This window comes from Petaurus breviceps, unplaced genomic scaffold (assembly GCF_028583685.1).
Source record: "Petaurus breviceps papuanus isolate PSGF00001 unplaced genomic scaffold, PetGlider_PUasm1.0 90784, whole genome shotgun sequence".
In the NCBI taxonomy this organism is placed as follows: domain Eukaryota; kingdom Metazoa; phylum Chordata; class Mammalia; order Diprotodontia; family Petauridae; genus Petaurus; species Petaurus breviceps.
In genome coordinates, this window is record NW_027187345.1 from 7,396,457 (window position 1) to 7,422,921 (window position 26,465).

The following is a 26,465-nucleotide window of genomic DNA, read 5'->3' on the forward strand; positions in this document are numbered from 1 at the left end:
GAGAGAAGGCAGTCAAGTCACCTCTCCACTCACAGCACTTGCTCCACCACGGCATGGTGCGGTTAAGTCTGCCAGGTTCTGCCTGGCTGCTACCATATGCGAGCCCAGGAGGATCAAGTGGGAAGCTCCGCCCAACAGTGCTCCACCGCTAGGTGGAGACTGTCTGGGTTCCGTTTACCCCCTCCCTTCCACTCTCCCCTCCCCCCAGATACAAAGCTATCTCCATGACTACCCAGGGCAGATGAGCACTAGGGAGTTAGTCTTGGCTGCTTAGTAGGTTCTTAAACCTTGCATGATTTATGAGAGACAGAGAGACAGGCAGACAGAGAGACAGAAAGACAGACACAAAGAGACAGACACAGACACAAAAAGACACAGACACAGAGAGATAGAAAGACAGACACAGAGAGACACAGAAAGACAGACACCAAAAGACAGACAGACACAGAGAAACAGAGAAAGACACAGAGACAGAGGAAGACAGGCACCAAGAGATAGACAGACACAGAGAGACAAAGTCACAGAAAGACAGACACAGAGACACAGACACAGAGAGACAGAAACAGAGAAAGACACCAAGAGACAGATACACAGAGAGACAGACGCAGAAAAAGACAGACATAGAGAGACAGACACAGAAAGACAGAGAGAGACAGACACACAGAGAGAGACAGAGAGAGAAAAGACAGTCAGAGAGAAAGAGATCCCTTTAGCAGGGTTTTCTAATCTTTATGTGTGTGTGTGTGAGAGAGAGATTGAGCCCTTTGGCAAGGGTTCTTAAATAGTAAAATACATAGCTATGAAGGAAGACGATAAGGTTGAAATAATATTAAAAGAAATATTAATGTATTTTTGTTTTAAAAATCCCAAGGACAGACCCCAAGTGAAGAACGCCTGGTTGGAGGCTCTTAAGATAGAATGAGCTGCCTGGGGAGGGACTGCTTCATTTCTGTTTTCTAATCTTTGAAGCCTCTAGCACTGTGCATGGCACAGAAAAGACATTTAACTCTACTGATTTATTGTGTGGGCAGAGAGACTGGCCACTTGTCAGATGTTAGGGTGAGAGTTCATCTCACTTGCATATTGGAATAGGTCCAACTTTCCAATTCTATGATTCTGGAACTGAAAGAAATTGAAGAAACAAAGCGAGAAGGATGATGGGAGTGAGGGAGCCTACAGGATATAAAAGTCGGTCTCTGTCAGAAAGGTCCAGGGTCAAGGCCCAGTTCTGGTACATACTAGCTATTCCACAAACACTCAGTGTCCCAGGCAATTCTCAGGCTATAAATTGTGGCAACAAGTATAATATTTTGCCTCATGTATACAGTTCAAATTTATCATCCAATCAAGATTCTGGTAGTTTTATCTACTGACCCCCAGGACACTCATTTCTTCCTCAGTGAGTTTAGTGCATGGCTTTCCCTCCACTCCTGTCCTCAAATTAGGGGTCAAATATACTAACTTCCAAGTGTCTGAGTTCCCATGACCTACTGCACTCCACCTCAGCTACACACAGAGATGGTAATACCCTTAACATCACTCAGAAGCAATTATTTCCATGTTCCAGAACTCTAAAATTCCTTTATCAAAGCATAATCTTTTATCATTCCACCTTTCCACTTTTGTCTTACAATCCCTAACCCTGACCTCCAGTCCCTTCAGTTCTTTGCCAGACCATCATCCCTATATCAGCAACACTCAGCAGAGTGTAGCCTTTCCCCATCTTGGCCCATTCATGAACAATTCAACAATCAAATTCAACAATCAAATCAATATTTTCCTTTACACATTCCAGTCCCTTGCCTGCTTGTCCTGTCCTCAAGCATCAAGCCTACCAAGCCTCAGATGTGTATTATTCCCATTTTTTCTTCTATTTTCAGGCTAACAAACAGAGCTAGAGAAAATCATGAAATCCTGCACAACTGGGACCTCCCTACAGCAAGGCAATCCCTTTATAGCTTCGCTACATTTCACTTTTTTTCTGTTTCTTTCTCCTTGGTTTCCCTTTTATTGTTGTTTCCTTCCCTTCCTTCCTTCCAGACCCTTGTCAGTGAAGTCTCAGTCAACCCTCAATACAGAGCTTCCATTTTTCTTCCATTAGAAGAATGCTGTCATCAGGGGACAGTACTCCTTTAAAAACTAGCACATCTTAGATCTTCCATGATTAGAAAAACTTTGATTTCCTCAGTTGGTAGCAACTCACTCCCATCTCTAGGTATATCCCCTGCTAAAAGGGTTTTTACTGAGCCAGACTCCAACCTGAGAATGCTCAGCGCTACACAAAGCAGGTCTAGAGACCAGAGTAGTAATCAAGTAGTTTAATCAACTTCAGAGTAAAGAATGTTCTACCCTAGCTGAAATAAAAGCACAGGTTATAGGCTTAAATCACAAGTGGGGAAAGGGGGGGTAAGGTGTATTACAAACAATCATTTAGTGGTTTCCCACGAGAAACCCACAAATCCCACAATACAGCAATTCTAGAGTCAGGCCTTTGGGGGTCATGACCACCTCCCCTAGGGTACAGAATCAGAGTTCTGTGTTGGAAACAATACAATCTTTGATTCGCTTTACTTAAGGTCCAGTGATTGTGAGCATTGTCAAAGTTTTGATTAATCAGTTCAAGTGCATTGTGAGCTCTGACTTCTAAGCCAGAGAGGTAGCTCTTGAAAAAACTAAATTATTAGTATATTCATTACACATATCATATTGATTAATATGAAATTATAATTCAATTCTCACCCCAAATAAGTATAAAATTTTGTCTCAAGTATATTATTTCAACCAAGTAAGGGCCAAATATATTTCTTTCTTATCATAGCTACAGTTTTCACAAACTTTTCCATTTTTATATTTGCCATCTTGGTATCTAAACCTACCTCTTTCAATACCTCTCTTTTTAATGGCTCCCTAAAATGTCATTTCTCTACCTAGTTCCTGGGTGATACTCTTGGTTATCTCCCACAGATTCACAGGGAACTAGGATTACTGCTGATTAATTTTGAAAAGCACACAATCATGAAGCAAAAACATTGTAATATATTACAGAGCAGGCATTTGTAAGGCCTGAGTCTATGAACTATTCTGAAATCAAATTCAAACCAAACAAGTATTTATAAAATTCCTATCACCTTCAAGGTATTGCGGAAGACACAAAGATAAAATTTTAAAGTTTTTAATGCTCAAAGAACTTACTTACAGAGGACAAGAAGAGAAGGGATGGCTTTCCCCACTAAACACAGATAAAAATTTACACTATAATTTGAGGGCAGATCAGAAAAAAATCTCACATAAAATGTTTACTTTTCCCATAGCTTTTTGCATGAGTTTCTCTCCCCCTCCCCAAGGAAGGAGGGAAATCATCCCTCTTTTCCATTTAGTTTCAACATAGCTAATGTTCCTAAATGTCAAAAAGCCAAAGGATAATTGAAGATTTTTCTGAGTAAATCCTTTTTTTAATTTGAAAAATCTGAAAGTTAATCTGCGTCCTCCATGGTTTTGGTCTCTTCAAATCAATGAAGACATGCTTCAGAGTTAGAAAAGCACACTGCTCTGGAAATGATTCCACTCATAAGAATTTGGATAAGTAGCAGGAATTGATAGAAATTGGAGAAGGAAGCACAGGTCTCACTTAAGCACAATGTGCTAAATCAAACGCCGCAATATATATATAAAGTGCTTTGAAATTTGAAGCACTATAGAAATGTAAGCTATTAATGTACTAGGATTCGTTGTGAAAGGTTAAAGGGAGTTTTTAGGGGTGGCTAGGTGTGGCAGTGAATAGAGCACTGGCCTTGGAGACAGGAGAACCTGAGTTCAAATCTGGCCTTAGACACTTAACACAAAAACTAGCCATGTGACCTTGGGCAAGTCACTTAACCCCAATTGCCCTTAAAAAAAAGGGTAGTTTTCTAAAATCAATTGTATAATTTTTATAAGTATCATCATCATTTTAAAATTATTCATTTCCTCAGCACACAAATGGTGAATTTTCTTTATATATTCATTTGAGCCATATCTTTCCCACATTCATCACTAAATATTTATCTCTATTTTCTTTTCCTACAGTCTCCAATAGCTCCTTATTTTCCAATTGGTCTTTTCTTCTTACATTCATGTAAAACAAAGGCATTATGTGTTTATTCCTAATACTAACACCCTTCAAGCCTTGCCACATCCTCCCGGAAGTCTTCTCAGACTCAAAGGGTGCCATCTGAGCAGTAGTAAGTGCTATCTTCTTCTTTAAACAAATATTTGCTAATTTACTGTTCATTTTCAACTTTCCAGTAGCAGAGGCAGAAGGAGGTAGAAATAGGTACTGTCAGGGAATGATGAGGCTTTTTGCCAAAGGGAAAAAAGAAAGATGTAATCAAACCCAGAATTTTAAATCTCCATAAAAACTGCAAAGCCAGCCACAAGGCAAGCAAAAATGAGTGGTGGGAATAAACACAAGAAAAATTGCAGCAACAATTTTTTAAGGGATTTTCTTTTCTTTTTTTTAAACCCTAGAGCTCAAGGCATCCCTGAAATTATTTGTTGCTCTTTATAAGGACATATGAGTGATCTGTCATTATGAAAATCTTGAATCCATACTAGCAAAAGAAAAACTGTGTCCTTAATGCTAAATATTATCTACTATAATTCTATTTTCCATAGGAAACGATCCATTTGGCACCAATCTGAACCAATATATGTAGAGGACAAAAGTTAGAATAAAGTAGCAATCAATGACAACCTGCTGCCTCCTACATATGTCTTCCATCTTAACACAGTGTTAGAATAATCTCTATGGCAAGATATATAGCATGCTTTCCAAACCATTTTAATGTGTGCAATGCAATGCAATACTTATCTTACCCTGCCAGCAAATTCAGTGAATTCAAATTTCCACAGGAGATTAAATTTCTCTCTCTTTTTTTTTTTTTTTGCTTTTTTTTGGAGGGCAATTGGGGTTAAGCAACTTGCCCAAGGTCACACAGCTAGTGTTTTTGGGTGTGTGTGTTAAGTGTCTGAGGCCGGATCCGAACTCAGGTCCTTCTGACTCCAGGGCCGGCGCTCTACTCACTGCATCACCTAGCCGCCCTGAAATTCCTCTTTTTTTAAAAAAAAAGTTGCCTAATAAGTCTTTCAACTAATAATTCCATATACATTTTGAAGGAATACATTTAAACTAACCACTGAATCATCAACAATGAATGAGGTAGACTCCACAGATAGTTTCTTCAGCTTATGAGGCAGAACGATTCAGTGGAACAGTCACTGGAATGGGACTCAGGAGATCAGTATCTTAGTTCTAGATCTTCTAGTCCATTATTGTTTCTAGGCCTCAATTTCCTCATCTGTAAAATGAGGAGGTTGGACTAGACAATCTTTAAAGGTCTCTTCCAGTTCTAAAATTCTGTGATCTCACATTACCTCAAATCTCAACTTTGTAAAGCTTGGATAAATAAGCACACGAGTAATGGACATGGCATTCAACATTTTAATGAACATTACAGATCAACACAGGAAAAATGTACACACGTAGCCCTCTCCCTTACAGATTCTATATAAGTTTGAATTCAAATTCAAACTTTTCAGTATAAAAAAGGAAAAAAATTTAAAACCTTAAACTGCCAGTATACTTGACTTGACTGAAGATTACATATCCATAGATTATATAGCTATAAAATCCTCAGTACAACGACAATGTTTGTTTTAATGGAAAAATGTGTCAATTTACCAAGTTTGGCTTTCAATCTCAACTTTAAAACCAAAGCAACTATTTGTTAATGAAAATGATTTAAACATCAGATACGAAAAAAAATTAAAGTTACAAGTTATATGCTTCATAACACAATAACGTGACCCTTGTGACTTAAAACAATATTAACTACATATTATAGTTGTTATTAATATGTATTAAGGATACAGTAGTCTTAATTTCAAATCCAAGTGGCAAAATATTACCATTTAGTGCAGTTTAAAATAATAACTTGGTTTATATCTTCAACCACAGTATATAGTAAATATTAATAGTATTACACTAATACTAGTATATAATTACCTAACAGTCAAGATTTCCTCCAACAAAAACCCAGTTTCTTAGTGTACAATTCTAGTTAAATGAATACTTTAAGACAGCAGATGGCGATGTCACGCTAAATCAGAATAATCACAATTTTACAGGACAGCAGGCTTATATATCTTAATGGTAGTTATGTTCCTGGAAAATTGCCTATAAAGAAAATTTAGTATATTGAAGCCTATTCTTCCATTGTCTTCTGCTAGATGGGATGGTCAGGCGTGAGGAAAAGGAGCCCACTGTCAAGATTAACCACCTCTAGAGCATGGAAAGAGGAAGCGATTTGGAGCCAAAGGACCTGGTTCCCCAAACTACTTACGACTACCTCTATGACAATTAAGTCTTACTACTACCTGTTAAGTAATTACATCCCTTATTTATTCTCTCTGGGACTCAGTTTGCTTATCTGTAAAACAGACTTCCAAATCTAAATTATTCTATAATCCTGAAATCCCATCCTTTCCACCAATATTGTTGTCATCCTGAGAATTCCACTCTCTCTTACTGCTTTATACCTATGGACAGGTTAAAAACACAGGATCAAATTTAGGCAGCAACTTTCTTTCTTATTACATAAGCCAAGCAGCTTTGTTATTTAGAAATTCTACTTCTAGCCCCTAAGGCAAATAGTGAAGGAGGTTGACGGAGCTCTTCAGTTCAAACAGGAATCAGACACATATATATTCTAGGCACTGCCATAGGTACTCAGTAAACAGAACAAAATAGTTCTTAACCCCAAGGAGCTTAAATTCTATTGGAGGAGGAGAAGGGAGCATGGTTACAACATAAACAAAATCCTAGGTAAAATGAGGCAAAGTATACTAACTTTGTTAGGAAAGGAGGGAATGGGGAGGGCTCAACAGAGTCCAGTTCTAAAGGAATACAAGAATTCTGAGAAATAGGGGGGATCGATCACACTCCATATGTGTGATAATATGCCTCATTTTGGTCATGGGGATAGCCAAATAAGCATGCGATTCTACAGGAGTGAAACTCTCGAGATCGGTTAAGATTGGGCGGAGTTGGGGATCGTCTACTTCGACATGTGACAAAGCACACAGGAGGATGCTCAGAGCATAGTGTCATGGGAGCCAACGAGGGGATCAGCCATGTCAAAAATGGAAGAGGTTAAGAAGGAAGAATGAAGGTTGTTAGGTCATGAGACATTATGAAGAACCTAAAATACCCCAAAACTTACATTATCCTTAGGGACAAGGTAAATGAAAATATTTAGCAAACAAATAAGTGTTTACAATAAGAGTCATGGGGTGTCCCAATAAAGTGATGAGATTGAGAAGGTGAGTCCTGAGCTGGTGCCCAAAACCATTATTTGGAGAGGTAGACAAGAGAGAGGTTTCAATAAGGGGAACAGGACGAGGAGGTTAAGAGTATTTGAGAAGACCATAAGACCCTGGTTAAAATGGAAGATTCATTCTGGAAAAGAATAGCTGGTAGAAAAAAAAAGGAAAAGGTTGATGCCCGATTATGAAGTAATCTAACCACCAGGCTAAGGAATTTGAGTGCTATTTTATAAGCAATGGTTTTCCACTTGAGAGTCTTAACACAGGAGTGAAATGATGAAAATGGTATTTTGTAAAGATTAATTTGAAGATTAAGTCTAGGGAATAATTCAAAGTGATTCCAAATGTTTAACTTAGGTAACTAGAAAAATGGTGATATCTGGAGGTAGACAAGGATTAAGACAAGAGACAGAAGAAGGTAAATGACTTTGTAGAGTTTAACAGAAACCTACCCTCAAGGAAATGTCTACCAGGCAAATGAAGATAGGAACTGCTGATCAAGTAAGAAACAAGAATTAACTATATTGGGAAACATTGGTGTAAAGGTGAAATGTTGAGTATGATCGAACTTCTTTCTTCTCAGCCATAACATGGAGATTCTTTACCTAAAAAGATAAAGCAACATCTGGGACCTAAATCACCTCAACTTCCCTAAGACACTTCTTTGTTCCATCCACCTCCCTCAAGCCAACAGGGGAGATCTAGGACAAAGTTGTACCTGGAACCTGACTGGCCTCAGCTTCCTTGGTCATCTAGGAGCATAAAAAGTCCCAGCCACATGGAATTAAGACTTTTCAGACTTGATGGGTGCCTAAAACCATGAGTGACCAAGAGATGTCTAGAAGAGGAATTTGCCACAGTATCCTTGTTCCATGTCCATGCTGTGTTAAGGACAAGTAAACCTCCTCTTATAAATGTTCAGTGACATGAGAATGCCTCACTTCATTCCAACATCAAACTTGTTCCAAGAGGATACCTCCAAAAGTGAAATAAGGCCAAGTACTTGAGGGAATGATTAGAAAGAGAATTGTTGAGGACTGGGTTTTAGGATTGCATATGATTATTGGCCTATTGGCTGAGAAAAGCACGAGGATTCACCTAACAACGTTGTTATTGAGTCATTTTAGTCATGTTCAACTCTTCCCAACCTCATTTGGGGTTTTCTTGGCAAAGATACTGGAGTGATTTGCCATTTCTTTCTTCAGCTCATATCATATACTAGAAAACTAAGGCAAAAAGGGTTAAGTGACTTGCCCAGGGTCACACAGCTAATAAGTATCTGAAACCAGGTCCGTCCTAACTCTAGGCCCAAGGCTCTATCCACTGTACCACCTGCCTACCCCTCACTAACTATGGCAGCATTCAAATAGCCCCATTCACCACTCCTTACAAACAACAAAAACAAAGACAAACATTGTATAAAGAGACCATGACAGTTCAAATCCATCTAGAAGCCAATAATTTGGAGACGTGGGGGCCAACAAAATGGGGATTAATGTGTACCCATATGCACTGGGTTTTGCTCCCATTTTTTTCCACTTTTCTTTAATTTTCCTGTTAGGACTCGGGACTGGAGCTGTGATTCCATTTGTGTTGCAAATAAAGCCCTCCTTACAACTTCTGGTCACAGAAAGTTGCCTAGATGTACTGCATCTTGTCGAAAGTCAGATAACATGCATAAAAGCAGATCTTCAACTGCCCTCCCTGGTCCAAGGTCATTCTCTACCAAGTCTCACTAGCCTTGCTGACCAAGTTATAACCAGAGCTGCTGCCCTCCTGGAGTAAACACTCCCAATGTATCATTCTTACTTAATCAAACATTTCCACATGAATATAAATCTACTTTCAACTAACAACATAAGCTCTGAAATGTGTACCTGCTTGGGATATAAAAGTTAATACTAATATACTTAACTTTCTTACTGTTTCTTTTTCACAAATAATATTTCTAGTCGGAATAAAGTATTTCCTCCTTTGCTACATTTTTTTTAAAAGGAAGGTAAACTTGAGAACCCGTAATAAGTTGATTAGGATGTAGGTAAAATGGTCTTTGTGTATTTGTTTGCTGAAGACCACATCTTCAGATACAAGACTATTGAGTAGATAGGAATCCTTATTCTATCTAGTCCCTTGGGCATTACCTGTCATTCATTATTTACAACATCCTAGCAAGCAGCCTGCATAAGCAATCCGGACATCCTTCTGGTTTCCTGGAAAGTATATACCAGTCAATAACAATGACCCATTTGCAACAGCAACATTTGAGAGGAAATGACAACTACAAGTTTGTCGTGTGGTAACAGCACAGCTCCACCATCAGCTTCCCCCTTATCTTTATCTAGGCAATCATGTCCTTAAAATGTGAATTATACAACAGAAAGGGAAATGGCTTCCCTTATTACTACCATTTTCTTAAGTAAGACATACTTCCCTGGATTTCTTGATGCCTTCATTTAAAAATATGCTTCCTCTTTTCCTGCATGAATGTGGGTTTCTAGTTTGTGATTTTCTATCTTCCTAGGTTCATATTTGTTGTTGGATAGTTACTTAGCTCCTTTGATATTTTTAAGGGGTTTAAGGGTATGTGGGGACAGGGGGTGGGTGATGTGCCATGTGATGACAAGCATTTTCAAAATTTATGGAATTCTGGAATCATGCTATGTTTATGGAATCATAAAGTTTATATAGTATAAAGTCAAATAACTTAAAAGGCATCAAATGCTATGTTCTTCAATAATATATATATATATATATATTCCACTTTAATGTTTGCAAAGAACTATGCAAATACGTCATTTGATCCTCAAAACCATCCTAGAGAAGTAGGTGATATTATTATCCTCATTTTACAGATGCGGAAACTGAGGTAGATATGGGACTTGCCTAGGGTCACATAGCTAGCCTGAGGCTAGACATCAACTCCATCCATTGTACCACTTAGTTTTACAAACAAAAGAAACCTGAATTTCAAAAGAATAATTATTTTATGAATTTATATGTAAGGAGTTTAATTTTTTAAAAATGAGCTTCTCAGAACAGCTTATTTTCTATTAGTTCTCTGTGAGAGAAAAGTGTGTTATAGTATCCCTAACTTGACAAAACTGACACAATGAAAAGCTAAAAAAGCAAAACAGGACTAATGAAGCCCTAATGCTACTATATCTGACAAAATACACATACATGCATCTTTTGGGTTTTTTTTGCTTTTTGAAGGGCAATTGGGGTTAAATGACTTGCCCAAGGTCACATGGACACACGCATCTTTTAATTACATTTTTGAAGTAGTATTGTAATTCAAAAAAAGGAGTGGACCTCTGAGAGTCAGGCATCCTGGATTCCAGTCCAGGTTCTGACATTAATTAACAGTATGACCTGTAAAGTCATTTCCAGTTCTAAATCTAATATTTTGTGCCTTTGAGTTGTTACTCACTAGCCTTAAGATTCCCAATCTACAAAATAAGGGAATTAAACCAGATGATCTTTAAGGGTTCCAGGTTAAAAAATTCTGTGGCTCTTCATTTACATCACACTAATATCTCCCATTTCCCTCCATCTCACTATTTTTCTCTCAGGTAATTCCAAATATCTAAAATATCTTACACATTTTCCAAGGAGCCCCAAAGACTAAAGTGAATAACACGGATGCTGGGTATTGCCCCATTCTGAACTTTCACTGGTAATCTCCTGAAAGATAATTAAGATGAAGTTTCCTTCACATTTCACAGTGAAATGTAAAGGAAAAATCTTCCCCATGAAAAGGTTTTACAAAAACACCTGGTGACTATTAATGGTATAATTTATACTATTGTTTTCAGTAGGTACTTTTTTCCAACTCACTATTTCATGAACAGATTTGTCTATGGGATAACAGCATAACATTTTATTTCCCTTTAAAAATCTTTCAGAATCAGGATTCTATATGAGGCAAATTTACTGGTGTCAGAGTTGAAGTGGTCTAATTTTATTCAAATACAAATGGATACAATGGTAAAAGGCATTGTGAGGGGTCAAAAACAGTATTGTTAAAGTTCAGTAAAGTGTGTCACAGTTTTTTTATTATGAAAAAATAGAAAACTGACATCCATTATTTGAGAAGATTAAGATCCATTTCCTTGATTTGACCTTTACTTTCGATAAGGAGAGGCTAAACTAACTTTCTAATGCTTGGGGATGGATTGTAATAGCTTGGACCGTAACAGTTAAATCTAAAGCACTTCATGGGCTTGCAGTCAACCATGTCGACATCTGGAGCTGGTTGACTTTTTCCCCAAAGATTTGTAACACAGCTCTGGAATTTTTCCAAGAATTCTCCACATTCTAAATCCATCCGTTATGTCCTACACACCCAACTCCCCATGTTCCAAAACCCACTGACCATTAAAAAACTCCATTTTTTAAACCTCAAAGGAAAGTAATAATCATCCCCAACATGTCTGGGTTTTGTTGCATGTCATATTCTTCTGCTTAATGATCCTTTAATGAGCCAGGTCTATTATCAATGTATGAAGGCTGAAACTCCCTTCAATTTAGGTTTCCCCAAATTAATATTTGCAAAAAGAAAAAAAATTCCACAAAGATACCATGTTAAGTGTTTTAAGACGAAGATCACTAAATGGCTTTTGCAGAACAAATCATATACTAATTGGATTCTGGAAGGTGAATTAAAGATAGCTAATAAAACAATTAAAAGTTTGTCTTTGTTATTACTAAAATTGTTGTTATAATTACTAAAACCTCTTAAAGTGATGTAGACATTATACGTGAAACACCTTAGCTTTTCTCTGACATTCCACAAATTGATATCTCCCTAAGCATAGGCTTTAAGTCAGGGAACTTTAACCTGGTATCCATAAAATTGTTTATTGAACTACAAACTATAATTGGTTTCCTATATAACCCTATGTATTTTATGCATTTAGAAATATCAAGGAGTTCATCCATAAGCTTCACAAGAGTCCCAAAGGGATCCATGAACAACAACAAAAAAAATTATTAAGAATCCTTTCTTCATAAATTAGACCATGACAATTAGCCCTTTAACCCTCTGATGGGCTTAAGTGCCTTTTCTGGACACAGTACTGTGTATACAAAGACAAAAAAAAATGTTTCTCTCTTCAAAGTGTTTATATTTTACTGAGAGAAAAAATATGTTTAAGGTAACTTGGAGAACACTTGCAATTAACTGGAGAAAAATAAGGTGAGAGTCAGGGAAGATTTTCACATCCCCAATCTTGGAAGGAAGAAAAAGAATGAGAAATATTTAAATATACAGTAACATATGTTTGATGTTCCCTGATAATTCACAACTTAAATGCACTTATTTTTATCTTTGCTTTTTGTCTTTTATCAATAAACCCATCAACTATGACTAGTGAAATTTGAGAATCAACTAGAAAGAAGCAAAAATGTCACTGATTTTTTTCTTCATGACATTTCATTGAAGTCCTAAAGTAGTCAAATACCAGTGGTTTGGACACTCTCACTCTCTCTCTCTCTCTCTCTCTCTCTCTCTCTCTCTCTCTCTCTCTCCTCTCCTTCCCTCTCTGATTTTTGCCTTCATAAATCCTCTACCTCCCTCAGAAATTCCCAAAAGTAAATGCTATTTTTGGAGCCTAAAAAGATTTATTTTATTAACTACATGCTCCCTTCTTCACACACACAACATAGAATGTGAACCCTCACCATGTGAGGCTCAACACGTGAAATTCTAATCCATGTTTAACTTTAGTCCTTCTAAGGAGGATTTTCTCTTAGCCTAGCATTGGTACCTGACCCATGTTGTATAATAATAAACGTACACAAATAAATATTTAGAATATAAATAGCTCAACAAGCCATTTATAGATCTTACTATGTGCCAAACACTCTAATGTACAGGAAACACAAACAGTTCTCATACTCAAGGGACTGTTAATTAACAAATAAATAAAAGGTAGAGAAGAAAGGAATTAGTGATAGGGAGAGGGGAAGTAATCAGAAGAGAAAACACTGAAGTTGTTCCTAAGGGTAGTGAATCTTTGAAGGAAGTGAGGGGTTCTGAGGTGGAGGTGAGGAGAGAATTCATTGCATATCTGAGGGATAGGCAGTGCAAAGAAGGGAGATGAAGAAATTTAAGAATGCTGGATTTTAATTTCTGTATAATTCCCTTAAAGTATAGTTCACAATAAAAATGAAACCATCATCTCTATGAAATTTAAATATAACTACTCTAGTCATTCTTTGTATTGCTCTCAGAATGGAATAAAATGAATTCTTTACAAGATTTTTAAAAATAAAACAATTTTAGATAAATACTGGAGAATAAGATGGGAACTGATAGTTTTGGATGCTATTTGCCCCATTAAGTGTGCTAATTTTTCAAAAACATAAATCATTTAAAAAATATTCGTGAAATTTTACTTTTGAATAAGAATGTTCTCCTTGTCAGGATAAAACCCTTCAACACTGAATATTTCATTCGATTGCATATTCTTAAATTATTTGTATTGTCCAAGCTTCTATGTCATTTTATTCATTCCCTTTAAAAAAAAGTGTCACATTTGGATTTGTATTGCCCAATATGGCATTATATTTATGGCATTTTATTCATTCCCTATGCTACTTTATTTATTCACTCTGGAAAATGTGTCTAGTATAACCTTCCTTACCCACTCACTCTCCCCCCACCCCCCAGTAAAAAAATCTTCTCCAATTCAGAAAGCATTTTATCTCAGTTTCTGTGAGCTTTAAAACTCTTTTCTTTTACATATTACCCTATCCCTTTCTATCATTTGTCATTCTCAGTATTATCTGACTCTACCAAAAAAAAATTTCCTTAAAAGTGAAGCAATTTGATTAACCTCTAATTACTTCCCCGCAAGAGAAAGCCAGAAGGATAAAAAGCCACAGCATGCAATAAGTTAAGTAGCTATTTTATTGAAAACCCAATCATAAACAAACCATCCAAGTAGACCTCTAGGCATGAAACCCTGCCCCCATCTGCCAGCTGTTTTATACCACATGCCATCCCTTAAAGGCAGGGTTGGAGTTTGATGGGTTTCTCCTACAGTTTATAAATACTATGTGGGGAAAAAAAAGTGTGAACAGAAAAAGCTTGAAGTGATTTTTCTATGATTTCTAGCAGACTTGTACAACTTTGCACAAGAGTCAAAACAAGCCAAAACATTGCAATCTCCAGTATGTTAGGATTTGGGTTTTTTTTTTTTCCAGGCTCCATTAAAACAATGAAAAATTGAAATGAAAAAAAAAAGAAGATGGTTTGCAGAAACAAGTTCCTACAGATTGGTTTTTAAGAGGGGAAAAATACAATGTACACTGAACTTTCTAGGCACTCAAAGGTTTTCCCCAATGTCTATGTGAATTTATACATATATACACATATACATTTATGCTTTGAAAATACCACACGCAAAACTTGCAAGTAAAAATGTAGCTATGAGCAATGGCATGAAAAGAATTAAGAGACCCAGAGATTCTTAGAAGGTTAAAAACTGTTATTTAACAGTTGGGGAAGGCTGGGTGGTGGGCACAAAGATTAAGAGGGGAAACTTAACTTATTAGATTCAGTCAGGATCTCTACATTCATTCCAGAAACCAAAAATTATACTAAGAATCAGGTGTTTATAAGAGATGTTAAATCAAGGAATACTGTTACATGCATACTGGCAGTTTCCTAGAAAGCAAAAACTCAGAGTATGCTGACTTGCTAAGTGTCATTAGAATTATGTTATTAGAGAAGATAACTTTTGTATCACAAATATCAGACAAAATCTTAACTTTCATAAACTGGCACATTTCAAACCAAGCTTTATAATCCCTCCACCTTTTTAAAAATAAATATCTGTCTTGTTAATTATACCCTATTCTGAGGGTCCTTCTAAAAAACAACAACAGTTGTTTTCCAGTGTAATCAGTCTGGTTCAACATGTATTATTAAACTTTAGCATCATTTTTTGCTTAAGAAAATAAAAACCTGCCTGCAAAACTGACTGTAAAGTTAAGATAGGAATATTAAATGGGTAATATAGAAATTTTAAAAGTATAATTTTGGTATAGATTACCAGCTTGAGGGAGGAGAGGAACCCTTGTGTTCTGAAATATTTTTACTACTACTGTTCTAAATATTCTTTGCCCCCCCATCTCCTCCCAGAATGAACACATTATATGATTTTCTAATACATAAAATCATCAGAAATCCAACTCAATGAGAATCCTCTAGTACCCTGCCACACCCCAAACATGAACTCATCATGGTCAACAGAATAAAATTTGCACATACAAATATATCAACTCAACCCAATGACTTGCAGCCCCCAAACACAAGTCCACTTTCCATACCTGTGATTGTTATGGTCCCTAGCATATTAAACAGCAGGACTCCAGAAATCCTTGATTCCTTTCTCAGGCAAGGCAGCTTTCTAACTGCTATTCTAATTCTGTGTAGTCTTCTTTTAAGCAGAACTAGGCACACAGCAGCCCCCTGACAGGCCAAGGAGTGCACACACTGCTTGAGCAGACTGACCAACGTTCGCTCACTTCTTCAGTGCCTGGTATGAAAAGCAGACTGAAGATGCATTTCATCAGCCTAATTACAGGACAGAAATCCCGCTGTGGTCTGTCCCTTCCCTGGGCTGGAGAGTTTTAAAGCACCTCTTACTTCACTTGGCAGGATGACCAAGTCAGTCACGTGTTTCAGTTAAAGGAAAACAGCCTTCCCTCCCCCCTTCTCCTGCCCCTATTGCAGCAAGACCAAGCAGAGACACAGGAATTGTTTTAAGTGTTGGGATGCACAAAAGTTTGGAGTCAGTACCCTGTTATCAAGATGGTGATTTCATTCCTAACACAGCTCTGTTTTTCTAGGCCCACATCAATTAAAAAGAAGCAACTACATTTCCCAGGATTCAGATGTAAGCCTTCATCAAGAATGATTTCCGAAAGTTTTGTTTGCAAGTGTCAATATTGAGTATCAATAAAGACATTCAGAGAGAAATGTGAAAACTCTCCAGCCTTTCAGCTTCTTGAAGATTTTACATATTCCTACATACCCCTCCACTACAAAGCTCAAGAGGTAAGAATTCCTGTGCCCTCTCTCCCTGGAAAGGGGGATTGCTACATTTCTGATCTTTTCCAGCTCTTAAGATCTCATCATTTTACTCAGAAGAAGCACTAGACAACTGGGAGATCTCTGTTCAACTCCCAACCCCAACACAGCCGAGGTTAAAGTATTTGACTCTGGGGGTTACTTCTAGGCACCTCAGTTTCCCCACCTATAGAACTGGTATTATAATTATGCTTGTACTACCTATAACTCAGCAGTTATAAAAAAAAAAAAAAACAATTTGTAACTGCCAAAGAGCTACGGAAAATATTTAACCAGTTATAACAAATAAAACTTATTTCAGTTAAGACACGGAGCTGGGATTACATTAGTAAAGTGTTTATTTAGCACAGTGCCTTGCACATAGTTGGCAATATAGAAATGCTTATTCCCTTCCCTTCAGATTTGTAGTTGATTGTTGTGTTGAGCAGATCAACCACCACTGTTGAGATGAAGTACCTGAGAACCACAGAGGTTTAAGTGACCGGAGTCAATAAAGACCAAACAAATCACTGAGAAGAAATGGTTCCAGTGACACTTTCCAACTAGAAAGGCAGCCCTCCCCAGTGGATAGCTCAGAGTCCTGGACTAGAGTCAGAAAAATCTGTGTTTACCTCTCACCTATGACACTCCTGTGTGACCCTCTAGCAAGTCATCTAACCTCTCTGTGCCTCAGTTTCCTCATTTGTGAAATGAGAAAAATAATAGCATCTTCTCCTCCCAGGGTTGTTGTATGAATCAAATACTATAACATATGTAAAGTACTTTCCAAATCTCAAAGAGGTATAAAAAAGCTGGTTACTACTACATGGCAAAATGTTACTAGTACATATATTTAATCAAGCCCTGGTTTCTCTTGAAACCCATCACAGCTGAATCAAAGATTCATAAAACATAAACAGCTCCAGCTGACTTTTGAGATCTCAATTCCAGTTCAGTTCTCTTTCATAGCTTGAGTTGGAGTAGTTGGGTGGTACAATGGAATAGTCAAGTCTACCCTCATATACTTATTAGCTGTGTGACCCTGGGCAAGTCACTTGACCTCTGTCTGCTTTAATTTCCCCACCTATGGACTAGGGATAATAATAGCCCCTACCTCCCTGGGTTGTTGTGAGGATGAAATAAGAGAATAACTAATAAAGAGCTTATTACAATGCCACATAGCCACATAAGTGCTATATAAATGTTAGCTATTGTATTTTCTTATAATTGATGATGAAAAATTTGAAACTGATGTTGTAGTAGTACAATAACCCAATTTTCAGAATGGAAAAAATACATCAGGATACATAGATAACAATGACAAAAGATTTCATTTATATATATATATATATATATATATATATATATATATCCATTAAAGATATACATTCTTTTCTTCAAGCCAGGTTGCCTTAGATAAAATTCACCTCCTTGCTACCCACCATGGCCTCTAAGCCTGGAGAACTAAAAGCCCTCAGCTACCTCTGCCATAGAGCCAAATTCCTGAAGTGCAGGTTGGCAGTAGGACTATCCAGCTTTTCCCACTTAACATTTACAGGCAGCTCACAGTCCGTACTGAAATACAGTACATGTGTGCAGCATTGTTGTATCAGACTGTTACCTCTAGGGGCAGCCAACTCAACAGTTCCTCTCTTTAGGACAGAAAGAACTTGAAGCAATTACTTCTTTGCTGAGCTAAAGAGAATAGTAATCGATCTTAGCTCTCTTATTTCATCCCTGGATTTCATCTTTTTTTTTTTTTAACATCACTTATTCTTTGCATTTTAAATGTAAAGGCAGATGGGTCAACAGTCATCAGTCTAATGAAAAAGTCCAAAACAACAAGACAGGCAAAAGATGTTAACTCATGAATTCAATTAACAGATAGGCTTCCTCTGATCTCTCTACTATTAAAAAATCAAGCAAGGGGTATGTAATTCATCTTCCTTGTGAGCTTTTGCATTTCTAAGTTTACAAGGAAAAACAGTCTTATCATTTAGTAATGAAGTTAAAACAAAAGGTCACTATGTAATGCAACTTTTCTCTTGCTATTTCTTTAATTTCATGGATGGAAATAAATTTAGTCTTCATTAAGAAAGTTGTACTACTGAAAAATAAAAGAAGCAAAGTATAGATTTTAACTTAGTTTAGGGCTCTATCTATCTGTCTATGAATGATGTTGTTCAGTTGTGTCTGACTCTTATGTGACCTACCCAGAATCCCAAAGCTAGTAAGTGTCTGAGGCTGAATTTGAACTTGGGGCTTCCTGACTCCAGACCCCAAATTCTACCCACTGCTCCACCTAAGGGTCTTTATATATATATATATATATATATATATATATATATATATATATATATGTCAGCATAAACTGTTATCTATTGAATCTTTGCCAGCAATTATTAAGGTGTTTGGTGCATAGTAGGTGCTTAATAAGTGCCCACTGACTGATTTTTGGATCAGTCTAAGAAGAAGGAATAAAAAATATGATTATGATCCAGGCTAGGATCATGGCATCACTAACAAAAATATTAATATCTTCAATTCATTCCCAGTTTATGTACTACCAGACATAAGCAAAATGTATAGCTGTATAGCACAAAAGAACCTGGCATGCCCAAATCAATACATAATTCCATTTTGCCTGCTTCTTGACTCTATACAAAATGGTGTAAGCAATTTGTACTTCTATCCACAGATGGAGAAGAAATCCTGGCTTGGTCACTGGTGTGAATTTTTACCTGTATGTGATGTCTCCTCTTTACTTACAAGTTCTATAAATGCTAATTCATTCATCCAACAAGTATTTATTAAGTATCAATTGTGTGCCAGGCAATGTAAGCTCTGGAATAAAAAAAAAAAAGACAACAAAAAAAAAATTTGACCTAGATCTTAACTATATATATGTAAATATAAAAAATTTTTAAGACAAAAAATTTTAACCTACATTTCAAATATACAAATAAAAATACAATAATATATAAAAAATTTGACCTAGATATCAAATATATAAATATAAAAACATAAATATATATGACAGTGAATGTCTATTTTATAGATAAAAAATCTTTAAGTGGGTGGGAGAAGAGAGGGCAAGGTATTAGCAACATGAAGGAATCTGGACAGACTTCCTGAAAGAGGTGGCACTTGAGTAGAGCTCTGAAGAAAAAGCTAGCTCAGGAGTAGAAGAGAATGCCTTCCAGTTATGCTAGCCAGCAGATGGCATGTGTAGAACTGTTGGAAAATAATCTCAGAGAGGAGGCAGCTGGGGAGATTGGGAACTGAACACACTGCAATAAGCCTGGAAAGGTAGACGAGAGCCAGATTTCTAAGGACCCCAAAACAGTCATTTGAACTTTATACAAGAGGCAGTTTCTTGAACATGGGAAAAGCATGATCTATCAATTAACAAAAATGTTTTAAGCACCTACTTGAGCCAGGCACTATGTTAACTGCTGGAGATAAAAATACAAAGAGTGAAACAATCCATACTTTCAAAGAGTTTACCAGATCATTTTTCAGGGCAGTTGCATGGAAATTGTATAGGTAAGAAAAGAATGGAGTCAGAGATACCAATTGGAGCATGATGGTAGTATTTGAGGGGTGACAGTGTCGAGGTCTGGGATGGTGGTGATGGGTACAGTCAAAGGGACAGAGAGACATTCTGGAATAAAACCGACTAGACTGGGCAAGAGAGAAAGGAAGTAGAGGGAAGAAAAGAGGATAATTCCAAGGCTGTGAATGAAGCAAAGCAGACGTTCATTTTCTCTAGTGCCTACCACTAGTACTCAAAAAAAAAAAATGCTTGTTGAATTGAATTGGCCATACTTGTACAAATGAACTCCTCAGGGTCTGTGTGTATATGAGTACATCTGGTGAGGGGGTAGGGAGTGTGAAGGAGTAGTGCATTATCACAGCAGCTGCAGAGAATTCTACACTAGTATTAAGACAACTGCCAAAGGAAAAGGGAGTTTCTCACAAAGGAGAACTAAAAACAAATCAACAGGAAGTGATTGGGGCAACAATAGTCACTGAGATTCAGTTGCTTCAAAAATACAATTGTGGCTACAACTGACTGATTCCTAGGGTTTCAGTACTGCTCACTCAGGGAAACTTGCACTAATTTATTTTGTAATTCAGAACTTTCTTTTTTCGTGCATATAAGCATAGCACCTTCATGGGTATTCACTTATACACGAAGCAGGGCTTTTTTGTGACAGAAAAATAGTGAAAACAAGTAAGTGCATGTCAGTTAAGGAATGTCTAAACAAATTGTAGTACCTGAATGAAATGTGTTATAGTGTGATGTAATTACTGTTGTAAGAAACAATGAAGATGATAAATCCAGAGAAGCAAGGAAGAGACTTCCATGAGCTGATGCAAAGAAAGAAAAACCAAAAAACTGGGCAGTCTAGGTGGCAGTGAGTAAAAGCGCCGGCCGAGTCAGGAGGTCCCGAGTTCGGTTCTGGCCTCAGACACTTAACACGAACACAAAAAAAACTAGCCGGTGTAAGCTTGGGCAAGTTACTTAACCCCAATTGCCCTCCAAAAAAAAAAAGAATGAAAAACCAAGAAACAACATACACGATGACTACAACAGTGTAAATGGAAAGAACAACAAAAACAGAAATGGCTATTGCAAATTACAAAGAATAAGCTTAACCCCTAAAGAAGAGATATGAAAAGACTCCTCCCCTCCAATTCTTTGCAGACATGAAATCCTTCGCATAATTATGGAATAGAGCATACAATGCCAGATTTTTTTTTTTTTTTTGGCTTTTTGGAGGTCACTTGGTTAAGGTTAAGTGACTTGCCCAAGGTCACATGGCTAGTTTTGTGTTGTGTCTGAGGCTGGATTTCAACTCAGGTCCTCCTGACTCCAGGGCCAGTGCTCTATTCATTGTGCCACCTAGCCACCCCCCAGATTTCTTTTAAATACTGATTGGTTTGTTATCTATTTTTTCTTTTCTTTGTTCTAAGGAAAAGGGGAAGGAATGGATAAAGAAGGGGAACCTGGGAGATTGTAAAAACCAAAAGATATCAAAAATCCATTTTTAAAAGTCTTTTAAAAGTATGGGAAAGGCACTAATCTCTACCTGCCAGGTTTGTTGAAACCTTTTTCAAAGCCTCTTTCAATCTCAAAAGATCTTGAACTAAACCAATGAAATGAGAGATTTCTATTTGTTTTTCCCATGGTCCTACTCACACAGGATAATAAAATTTCTTAAAAAAAAATTTAGATCAACTAGTGATATAACTATATTAACCTTCTAACATTTACAGATTAATTTGATACATAAATGCAAAGGGGGAAAACCCGATTGACTTGCAAGAACAATATTTGCTAACCTGTTTCATCAATCAACATGATAAATGATACTACAAAAGCTAACAAGCTTACATAAATCTTTACCCAAGTGAACTGGAATTTTCTTCTAAAGACAACATTTTTTCACAGTTCTTAAAGTGAGCTCAAAGTGATAACTAAATATATAACTAAAATTCCAAAACTCAACTGAAAGTCACTTTCTTGCTGCCCCTCTCTCTTCCTCCTTCCCTCCCTCCTCTCCCTCTCTCCCTCTCTCCTTCCCTCCCTCCCTCCCTCCTTCCCTCTTCCCTTCCACCCTCCCCCCAGCAGTGGTTAAAGTTTTTGTATCCAAGAGTGCCTAATAAATCAAATACAATCAGCCTAATAGGTATGGTTCATATTCTTATAATAGTACATGCAGATGTATTCTCCTTTGATGAAACATAAACTGCTATACACTTAAGGTAATAGTGCCTACATTTTATGGCATTTTGGAACGTGTTTCAAGAAACCCTTATGACTGAATTTGAATTGTAAACCAAAAAAATATCATGGAAGGTCTTTTAGGGTCTATAATTGGTTTTGAAAGTAGAATATTTTACTTAAATATGGTGGCATGAACTTAGTACGGGATATTTATCTTCTATTCAAATGTTTACTATCAGTGTATCTAATAGTGTAAGCATTCCCAAAGGAAAAGACACAATCCTGAACTAAATAACATTCTATAGACCTATATTCTTGACAAATGTGTCTCTCTGAAAATAGTGTACATGAATGGATCTACCTCCACCACGTACCACTTACTCTTTAATCCAGTGACACTGCCGTCCAGGCATTTTCTTTTGTTATCCTTCATGCCTAGAATAGTCTCCCTTCTCCTCTTTGCCTACTAGTTTCCCTAGCTGCCTTATGCCCCAACTAAATCCCTGTAGGTTTTCCAAACCTTTTTAATTTTAGTGTCTTCCCTCCTCTCTTAATTATTTCCTATTTATTCTGTATACATGCTTCTTCGTACATATTTGCTTGATACCGCCCTGGCTAGATTGTAAATTCCTTGAGGAAAGAGACTGTCTTTTGATGCTTTTTGTATCCCCAGTGCTTAGTACAATACATAGCATATAGTAGGTGCTTAATAGATGTATTGTTGACTGACTATGATCTTAAGAATGTGGATATTACCTCCAATGACACAGATTACAAAATCGCCCTGCCCCATCCCAGGCCCGTGTTCTATCATAAATTTGCCACAAAGGGTTCAACCAGTGTGAGACTTCCTAATTGTTCTTGACATCACAAGGATACCAGTGAAGACTGTAGGCTCTCCACTCCTCTTTCTCTCCAGCTCCCCTTCTTATGATAATACCTTCTTTTGGTGTTGCACTTTACATCCCTTTATCCTATGTATTACAGCTTACTCCCATCCTTGGCCTCTACATTGCAACATGGGGGACCCACAACCACAATTCAGCAGAGACTATACTGTTCCATGATTCATGGCCATATATCACACAGAAGAATATTAGCCTTCATTTCATTAAGAAGCTTGCGGTCATTAAAAGACCTCTCTGTGATTTCCCAAAGGCATCATTACTTTCACCTATTCAATTCTGGGCCCAAGTTACAGTTCATTTACAATGTTTATCCAAGATGTATATAGTGATGGATAACTACTAAAAGCAGTTCATTCAACTACAAGATAGTCTAGAAAACAGGCATTTTTCACCCACTTGGTTTTTCCTTTGAGAATGGTAAGGCCAAACATTAGAGTGGTTATGGAACTCATCAGATTGGTTATCATATAATCAAATGCAACAGCACATGCAAATCACTTTGCAAACCTGAAAGCACTATATAAACACTTGCTATTTTTTAGGAAACTCTGTGATACCCTCCTGGGTCTGACATAAACATGAGGAAAAAATAACCATCTGTTGTCCTTCTGTTTTATCTCTCTCTTAATATTAATGATCAAAGAAAGGGTTATTGGACATAATTTTTTTTAACTCTCAAGAATCTTTCATAATTTTGCATAACTTTGGCATATTCTTGTGAGACACCTTCTACCTTACTAAAAGAAGCTTTTAAGCCAATGGTTTGCTTTGCCAAAGGGTTTTAACTTAAAATAGTCAACAAAAAAGGAGCAGATTAAAAACTTGAATTTTCTGTATCTTTAAATATATTATTTAAGGGTTAAGGATGAATATGTATGTAGATTGCCATAAAAGTTAGCAAAATGATTTTTTTTCTTGGGGGGGAGGGAGAATTAAGGTCAATGGATGGTATCTTCCTTGATATCTTGAGGTGTTGTCCCTTAACATGAGAGAAATTAAGCCTGTATATACTTGGCATTTATTTCTTTGTCCCCATTTAGTTATATTTGCTGCCATTCTACTTATGCATAGCACCCTTTCCTCCTAATAATGTGGACCACATTACATTTTTATGCCTTCTGGGCCAGGCTTTATAGAGCTCTTATTCACTCTATCACAGAAGTCGATAATTTGAAATTTTTATGAATAAAACTTTTTTTTTTTAAGCAATTGGGGTTCAGTAACTTGCTCAAGTTTACATGGCCAGGTGTTTCTGGGTGGGTGCTAAGTGTCTGAGCCTGGATTCGATCCCCAGGTCATCCTGACACTGGGGCCAGTACTCTTACTCGCTGTGCTACCTGGCCGCCCCCATGAATAAAACTTTTTAAAGACTCTTGCTCTACTTAAAGTTCTAGTCCATGACTTTTAAGCAAAACTAAAGTCATCATGTAATGACAATATACGACAGTATATTAGGCCATTCTAATTTTGCCTTGCAGGCAGTAAAAGTCTTTGAAATACCCTCTTTAAGAAAACTATCTCTTCATATGAATAGCAAGTTCAATAGGCCTCAGTCCCATGCTACAATTTATTGCTCTTATCCAAACTGCTCCTCATAAAGGAAAAGAACCTGAGAGCCTTCAGTGACTTGCCTAAGGACACAGTTATAGTGTGACAGATTTTGAAATGAAACCCATGTCTCCTAAACTATGGTACATCTATCTATAGATCTATCAACTACATTGCTCTGGTTTACTAAACTCCTATTTGGGAAAAAGAAAAAAAGTAATTTTCTAATTTTTTTCTTGGTTGGAAGAAAAATAAAGATATTAATTCTGGATTATACTCTAATGTAGTTAGAAAAAAAAATGACCCTTATAAGCAGACATAGCCTGTTGGTTCTTAAAGGATAAATCTGAACTTTTCTGAAGATCAAAGCAATGAATGTGTGTGTGATATGTTAGTTGTTTGTCTATGATATAAAATGATATCCATACATAGTAAAAATAGTGTAGGAGGATAGGGAAAATGAATTAAAACCATTTCCAAGAAATGTCTGTTCATTATTTTTGCCTAGAGTTCAAGGTCCATTTTTCAGTCAGTTTTGAAAATATTATAAAACAGACTACAGCTTCAGAATGTGCCATGCAACAAAAGAAGGGTGATTGTATTTTAAAAGATCAAATGTGTGCATGTGGAGGTGGGGAAGGAGAACTCCCCACTCACTCCCCCCCTCCTCACCTCCCCCTACCCCAGTCCCTTATCCAACCACCAATCATGGTTGACAGAACTACTAGGAGTCCTTCTTTAATTACACAAAGGTCAGTGTCTGATTTCATGTTTCCAAGCAATGCCTGGTAAGCTTCTATGAAAACCTCAAATTCTGAAAAGTATCCAGCTTTTTTTAACCTAGTACAGAAATATAAAAGAGAAATCCATGGTTAAATATATGAAGTGGTTTAATTATCTGGAAGGTGAATTAATGCTTTCTTATTTGAAACAAATTCAAGTTAAAGGATATAATCATTAAGGAGATAATGGATTGTTTTTCTTCTCAAAATAAATGATTATGCAAATGACTTGCCTGAAAGACTAAGTGATGAACTTTCATGTGCAGACAACGGTACAAGGTACAATAGCCACTGACCTGATAAATGTTCACTGTGTAGGTCCCATCTGTAATCTCCCATTTGAAACACAAAATGGCCATATATGTGCTAAGTGGGATTCAACTTCTTGGTCATTCACATCTCACCAAATAAAGACATCAGGCATGTGGCCCAGTGGATAGAGCACTGGGCTCAGAGTTAGGAATACCTGAATTCAAATCTGTGTCAGATATTTACTAGCTATGTGTCTCTGGGCAAGTCATTTAACCATTTACCTCAGTTTCCCCATCTGAAGAAGGAAATGGCAAACCACTCCAGTATCGTTGCCAGGAAAACCCCAAAGGGGGTCACAAAGAGTCAGACACAACTAAAAAAGGACTGAACAACAAGACATCTAAAAGAAAGAGGATTAGAGGGGGCAGCTAGGTGGCTCAGAGATTAGAGCACCGGCCCTGGAGTCAGGAGGACCTGAGTTCAAATCCGGCCTCAAACACTTAACAACTTAACACTTACTAGCTGTGTGACTTTGGGCAAGTCACAACCCAATTGCCCTCCAAAAAGCAAAAAAAAAAAAAGAAAAGAAAAGAAAAAGGATTAGATTCTGGATACTTTGAATGCACAACTCAAAGACCCAAACCATACTACCAAAATTGTATTCAAAATTAGAGAACTTCTTTTAGTTAAGGAGTACACTCTCTGAAGAGTAATATGATCCAATGCAGACTCTTGTGATTATTTAGCAATAGTACTTTGAACTTTTCAAGTCCCAAATGAACCATACCCTAGGAATTGGT

At 37.0% G+C, this 26,465-nt stretch overlaps 1 protein-coding gene across 3 annotated transcripts in view; it reads right to left on the reverse strand.

Annotated features, from left to right (window-relative positions):
• The window catches only part of AKAP12 (A-kinase anchoring protein 12), a 126,603-nt gene that overhangs the window by 21,673 nt on the left and 78,465 nt on the right, over positions 1-26,465 (reverse strand). The window contains exon 1 of one of the 3 annotated variants that reach the window (XM_069069674.1): positions 15,700-16,052. The exons of the other annotated variants lie outside the window; for them this stretch is intronic. Coding sequence (XP_068925775.1) covers positions 15,700-15,724 — 25 coding nt within the window. The 5' untranslated portion in view covers positions 15,725-16,052. Of the gene's footprint in view, positions 1-15,699; positions 16,053-26,465 lie in introns of those variants that run through there. 3 annotated transcript variants of the gene reach the window in all.